We start from the raw sequence: 7,538 nt of genomic DNA, 5'->3' as shown, positions 1-7,538 counted from the left end.
GGAAAACAATTGCCAAACAAAAATGTTATATCTGGCAAAGCTATTTTTCAAAAATGAAGGTAAAATAAAGACTTTCTCAGATAAACCAAAGGTGAAGGAGTTCATTACCACTAGAACTACCTTACAAGAAATGCTAAAAGGTGTCCTTTAAGTTGAAATGAAAATATGTTAGACAGAAACATAAAAGCATACAAAAATATAAAGCTCTCTGATAAAGATCAATGTACAGACAAATATAAATAATGTAATTCTGTAATACCAGCACATAAATCACTTTTAATTTTTGGTGAAAAATAAAAGCATAAAAAATAACTATAATTATAAAACTATGGTAATAAGTACACAATATAAAATATGTAATTTGTGACGTTGATTACATAAAATGAGGGGGTGTAAATGAATAGTTTTTGTCTATGATTGAAGTTAAATTATCAGTTTAAAATAGATGGCTTTAACTACAAGGTGTTTCGTATAATCCATATGATAACCACAAAGAAAGTACCTGTAGAAGATACACACAAAAGAAAAAAAAAATGAAAAAGGAATCAAAGCATGTCACTACAAAAAAATCAATGGAATACAAAGGAAGACAGCAAGAGAGAAAAAGAGGAAAAAACCACTGTTAAGACATGCAGGAAACAATTAACAAAATGACAATAATAAAACCTTACCCATCAGTAATTACTTTAAATGTCAATGGATTAAACTCCTTAATCAAAAGATGTAGAATGATTAAATAAACAACAACAACAACAGCACAAAAAATATCCAACTATATGCTGTCAACTAGAGACTCACTTTAGATGTAAGGACACACATAGGATGAAAGGGAAAGGATGATAAAAGATATTCCATGCAAATATTAACAGAAAGAGAACAAGGATGGCCATAGTTATTATACCAGACAAAATAGACTTTAAGTTAAAAACTATCACAAGAGACAAGTAATGACACTATATATTGACAAAAGTTAATTCAACAAAAATATATAACAATTATAAATATATATGAAGCTAACATCAGAGCACCCAAATGTATGAATCAAACATTGACATAATTGAAAGGAAAAATAGACAGTACCACAGTAATAGTAGGAGATTTCAATACCCCACTTTCAATAATGTATAGAACCAGAGAGACGATCAGTAAGGAAACAGAGGTTTGAACAATGCTATAGACCAATTAAACCTAATAGATAAGCAGAATACTCCACCACCAACAGCAGGATGCACAGTCTTCTCAATCTCATGCAGAAAATTCTCCAGAATAGGTAACATATTAGGTCCCAAAGCAAGTCTTAACCTATTTAAGAAGATTGAAGTCATGTCCGGTATCTTTTCCTACCATGTGGAATGAAAATAGAAATCAATAGTAAAAGGAAAACTGAAAAATTAAAAAAAAATGTGGAAATTAAACAACATACTCTTGAAAAACCAATAGATCAAAGAAGAAATCACAAGGGAAATTAGCAAATATCTTGAGATGAAGGGTAATGAAAAACAACATGCTAAAACTTATTGGATGCAGCAAAAGCAGTACTAAGAGGGAAATTTATAGCAGTAAACAGCTAGATGGGGCTATAGTTGCAAACAAGATAGACATGTTCACTGTCTTCAATAGAATTTAGAGTCTAGTGAGGAAGAACAATGGCTTTAGAAAACAAAACTGCAATAAATTTTATGGAGGAAATGCATGATACTGCAGGAACATGACCTTTAAAATAGAGTGATGGTAGGGAGGATAGAAAAATTGGGATATATTTGATTAAAGAATGAAAAAATTGCCACTGCTTGAATGCTAGAGGTGAAGGAGAAAGAAAAATCCAGGGTGAATTTAAAGTTTCTATTTGAAATACTGTGTGGATTATGGTATGATTTGTTGGTAGGGTAAATTGGAAGAGGAATAGCTTTTCAGGAAGATGATGAGTTTAGCTTTGAGCATATTTAGTTCAAGGTGATTGAAGATGTCTGGTAGGCAGCTAAAGAGAGATGTTGGGAACTCTGAAGCATGGCCTGGATTTGAGAATTTGACCTAGGAAAAGGTAGTACGTAGAAGAAAACTTCAGCCATGGGAATGGATGAGACAGTTCAGAGAGAGCATCCCTGAGTAAGGCTTAGAATCAATCTCTGAGAAATCTCCATTGTCTTCTCACCATGGATTAACTTCATGGATCAGTGGTTAATACCAAGGGAGATGGGCTCCAAAGGATGTACTTGCTTTGGAACCACCATTCACTACTGCCAAGGGAGGAGCCAATGCTGGTGAGCCTTGTATACTATGATCATTTCCAGAATGGGGTTCTGAGGAAAGATGAAAGCTATCAAAATGGTCACATCAATTCTAAACAGTATTTTCGTAAATACATTGGGTATTCCTCACTGACAATTCCTTGACAGACTAATTATCCATTTCAAGGTATGAGTATCTGGAAATAATGGAATTAGCTGATGTCTTAAAATAAAACTGATTTCTTGAAATGAGCATGTCTTGGTGGCTCAGAAATTGACCTCCAGTGCATGACAATTATCTCCAACAAGAAGCTGTCTAGCTCATTGCTGACTAGGTTATGGGGAAAAAAATTAATAAAAGAAATCTCCACTGGAAACCCAGCCTTGCAAAGATTTATTGCAGAAGCAAGTACTTAACTGATCCTTTTGCTTTCACCCCATCGTAGGGTACAAGCATAAGGTGAGTGGGTGAAGTTATTCAGAGGAACATATTTAGGGATTAGGTAGGTCAGGGATCGTAGAAATGATACAACTCATAAAACATTTTACTCTGCTTTTGAGAAGAGATGGCTAATAGAAATATCTCCTTCATTCCAGACCCATAAGTATTTGTGAAAATTAGTAAAATTACCCACAAAGATCTAAAAAATTATTCAAACTTTTTCAGTAATTATTTATGAAAGTGTCTGTGATCTGCCAGGTACTGTGCTTGTCACTAAGGTTAAAATAGTGAATAAAAATTGACATAGTGTCCAATATTCTCATGGAGATATATATCTAGTTTAGGAGAGAAATATGCAAATAACCACATTAAAACATTTTTCAAAAAGCTCCTCCAACCTAAAAAGGTGTTATGATCATGAGAGAAATGGTACTCTTTTGGTTGTATATTGCTGGGTTTGAGAGCACAGGCATTAGATTCTCAGCTTTCTCACTTATTAGCCTTGTGGGGTTGGGCAAGTTATCTCTGAAAAGTGGAATAATAATTGTAGAAACTTCATAAGGCTTATGTGAAGATTAAATACATAGGATACTAAATGCTGGCACACAAAGACTCCAAAATGCTAGTTGTTAGAGGAGAATAGGAGGAATATAAGCCAGTTGGAGTCAGTGAATGCTTTCACGGACAAATGACATCTGACAAATATAAAAGGTAAGATAAGGAGTGGATCCAGGAGAATAGCATTCGGATAAGATGAAACAGTGTGTGACAGGGGGAAGCGTAGAAATGGAAATGACGGGAAAGTGCAGATGGAGGACCTAGCACAAGGGTTAATGTGCCCCATGAGAAGACTGGATAGGTAACCAGACCATGAAGAGAAACCCACATTGGCTGTGTTAAAGGCCAACAGGTAGAAGCCATTGTTATGGTTTTTTTGTTTGTTTATTTTTTTGCCAAGGAAGATTCACCTTGAGCTAACATCTGTTGCCAATCTTCCTCCTTTTTTGCTTGAGGAAGATTAGCCCTCAGCTAGCATCTGTGCCAGTCTTCCTCTATTTTGTATGTGGGTCGCTGCCCCACATGGCTGACATGTGGTGTAGGTCCACACCTGAGATCCAAACCCACAAACTCGGGCTGCCAAAATGGAGCACGCCAAACTTAATCACTACGTCATAGGGCTGGCCCACTAGTGATATGTTTTAAGTAGGAGTCTGATATATGTTTTCCAAAGAATGTTCTGACTATCAGCGGTGGTTCCCGAATATTTACGTAAGAGGTGCTTATGCATGGCCCGCTGGTTGAGAGAGGTGGGAACCAGGAGAGCTTAAGGAATTGTTTTCAACTGTGTTTTCTTAGACTCTACAGTTTGATTTACATTTGTGTTAATTTGGGGTATATTGAGAGCACACTCTGTTGAACAACTTCTGGACTACAGTGATCAAGTCAGGTTAGATAGTAAAGGGACAGCCAGGAATGAGCTGCTCCTTTAAGTCCTTCCTTTCAGGGACCTTCACAAATGTCACTACTGATTGGCTGCTGCTGTCCAGCAGGAATTGCCAAGGCCTAGAACCCTTAGTTGGCTTTAAAGGTTTCACTGAAGGTGAGAATACTCTTGAGCCACTGGAATCCTCACTTAAATTACATGACTGGACAGAATTTTACCATCTCGATTTGTTGTTTATCAGTTTCACACTGTATATGGAGTTAAGAATATTATTTGAGGTATCTACAATGTAGATTATAATTCTTATTCCCTGGACTTTCTATCCTTTATTCAGTATCCTGATTCTGTGTCTCTATGAACAAAAATAACAATAAAATGATTATACTTGCATGCAAAATGTATTGCTTGTTCACTCAGTGGAAAGCCCTGGGCTTAGCCCTTTATGAGCTCGTTTAGTTTTCTCAGGGTCTCTGTGTGGATGGTGCTGTTAATTCCATTTACGAATAAGGACACTGAGCCTCAGAAAGGTTAAGGAACTTTCCAAATGATCCTAGAGCTTATAATGGACCTGTATTGACCTCATACCTGTACTCTTGATCACTGAGTGCAATGCCAAATCATCCTCAAAGTGTGATTTTTTTCAACAAAGTGTGTTTCTCCAAAGAAACTATCTGATTACATATGAAAATGGAGGCCTGACCCCAATCTCTGGTATCTCACAGACAAATACAAACTTTCTGTCAGTGGCATATTCCTACTTGGTGGAGGAAAGCATTGAAAACCTTCACCTACTGTATTTGGTGTCAACCCACAATGATTTTCTTTGCCAATGATTTATGACAGACAAATTCAAATCAGAACATAACCACATTAAATTTTATTTTAGCTTTACAAAAAGCTCATCAAAAGTGCACAAATCTGAAAAATCCAGTAAATAGTTTGGTCTTAGTTCCTGTGACCCAATCCGTTGCTACAATCTATGTCAGAGATTTTAGGAATTGGCATGATACAACAAATTAGAAACACTCCCAAAGCTTCTAGAAGACAATACTTCATTATTTATTACTATGTACACAAGGAAAATACAGCCGAGGCAAAATTGATAGCTATTTTGCTGCTCTGAAGGGTACAGAGCCATAATCTGCCATCATGCTATAGTACTGACTCCACAAATCTTCATTCTTCAGGCAGCAAGCCACATCTTGTTCCACCCTGCCCATTTGGTCTTGAAAGGCTATATTTACTATCAGTACTTTCATGAACATTTTTTGAAGGAGCTTGTTTTCTGGCAATGGAGTATCTGCCCATAGGTTTTCTCTAGTCCTCTCCCAGCAAGGAAGGAAGAATTATTACATTGGGTAACTGTCGTAGACCTGGCTCTGAAAAACTGGCAAAACGAGATGAATGCATTACCTAGAGGTAATGCTATCGAAGACTCTGACTGAGGGTTTTATTTGTTTCCCATCACAGCAGAACCCAGGTGCTAAAAGCATCAAAGTGGTCTGTATGTATGTCTACAGGATTGCAAGGGAACTAAATAAAAAGCAAAGAGAAGGGGAAGGGACTTTCCCAATTAAATTACAATCATCCATGGCCTTCATTGTTATTGATGGATTATCCTTGGTTAAGATGGGGAGGGAGAGAATAAGAAACAAGCATTGTAACTGAAAGAGAGATTTATAAAAATAGTTGACCACTGGAGACATTAGTCAGCTTTGACAGAAGCACATTCTTTTCTCCCACAATAACATCTTCTTCCTCTGAAATGGCTTTGGGAAGTGCTGGTAGTCCACTGGAAATCCTATCTTCACTCTGTGGAGGGAGCAAAGGGTTATAAGAATGGCCCAGCTCAGACACCAGGACCTGGAACTGGGTTCTTAGGAGGCCTGGTGGTAGAGGGGGTAGCCCTCAGAGAACAACCCACAGACTGGCATCATGCAAGTGGACAATATTACACAAAATAAAAAGCAAAGCAGTTGACTAGAAAGCAGAATCCATGTGTAAATTAATGCAAATTTAATTATTTAATTCACATTTAATTTTATACTCAATTTGTTTCCTGACGATTCCACCATCACTATATTTTCTGAAAAGCACATTAATAGAAAGATGGAGTAAGGGCAGGGCGGTAGGTGGAAAAAGAGCTTATGTCTTTTTTTTTAATAAGTACGTGGGTTCCTAGGGCTCCTGGAGGAGCGACATTGTACACTGCATTAAAGGATTCAGGATAAAGACATCTTGACTGTTTGAATGAACTACAATAAATGAGCTACTATCCACACAGGACTGGAAATGAACTGTAATCAGCAGAGGGCACTGAGAGCAAAGACACAAGGGACACAGAGGCATAGAGACAAGAGACCACACTAGGGCCATACATATAGGAATGGGGTCTACGGCTGAGATGATAGGAAGCTTATTCTAAACTGACAAGACAAATAAAGATAACAGATATTGGTCACAAGACACAGAGACTACTTGGTCTTTAGGTTGAATCATTGGACCTTACTTGAGTGCAGCCTCATCTTCCATGCCAGTTCAGGGTCTTCTTCACGGAGATACATAATAAATTTCTGACAGGCACGGGATCCTTTCCCAATAACAAGATCAATCAAGACTCGAGCCTGATACATAACTGTGTCATTTTCATATCTCACTTTGTTCATCTCCTCCTGCCGAATCACTCCATCCTCTAATAGGTCATCCAACAAGGCATTTATTGTACCCGTGCCCACCGAATGGATAAACAGCCTCCTCTTCTTACTCAAGACATTGTCTATCGGAAGAATGAAGATTCCTCAGGTAATAAACACAGCCCAGTTTCCCTCTCAATTCACCAACAAGGAAGCAATCATTTTAGTCTTTCTCAACCAAACTTTCCTCTCCACGGGGTTTAGTAGTCTTGAGGAACGATCTAATACTTTTGAATCTTGAGGCATCTACTCTACATAGTTCTTTCTGGTCCTAGCTTTAATCACATATGGTCACTGAATGACCTGGGAGACTTGACTTCATGATTTTTCTGTTAGGTTCCTGAAAATCAGAGGCCATTCTGCTATGATACACTCCAATTTCTTGAACTCTGAAAAAGTTTGACAGGTTCTTTCCTTTGGGAAAAACAGCTGCTGATACTCATCCTGTGCCCATTCTCATCCATGGGCGCTTCATAGCTTCAAATTCAGATAAGACTAGCAAACTAATAGTGGGATCCCAACAGAGTCTCAGATTCTTCCTGACTTTTACCTTTTATTTCAAAAATGCTGTGAAAGTCTGGCTGAGCTCCTTCCTTTCCTCCTCCCATTTCCCCCTCCATCTCAAAGTTGTTCACATAAACCTTCAGCAAGCCTAATGAAGAAGGCAGCCCTTTCCTAATCTGTTTCTTCCCCACGACCTCGCTTCTTACTCTAGCAGGCTCACCAGCCAT

At 37.8% G+C, this 7,538-nt stretch overlaps 1 protein-coding gene across 1 annotated transcript; it reads right to left on the bottom strand.

Moving 5' to 3' along the window:
• Positions 1-6,609: 6,609 nt before the first annotated feature.
• Positions 6,610-7,538, bottom strand: LOC131408213 (caspase recruitment domain-containing protein 18-like). Its single transcript, XM_058544748.1, has 2 exons — positions 7,358-7,538; positions 6,610-6,890 (listed from the first exon to the last, which is right to left on the bottom strand). The coding sequence occupies exons 1-2, from the start codon at positions 7,536-7,538 to the stop codon at positions 6,610-6,612; spliced, it is 462 nt and encodes a 153-aa protein (XP_058400731.1).

Source organism: Diceros bicornis, chromosome 7, assembly GCF_020826845.1.
Source record: "Diceros bicornis minor isolate mBicDic1 chromosome 7, mDicBic1.mat.cur, whole genome shotgun sequence".
In the NCBI taxonomy this organism is placed as follows: domain Eukaryota; kingdom Metazoa; phylum Chordata; class Mammalia; order Perissodactyla; family Rhinocerotidae; genus Diceros; species Diceros bicornis.
This window is presented reverse-complemented; position numbering and strand designations above follow the sequence as displayed.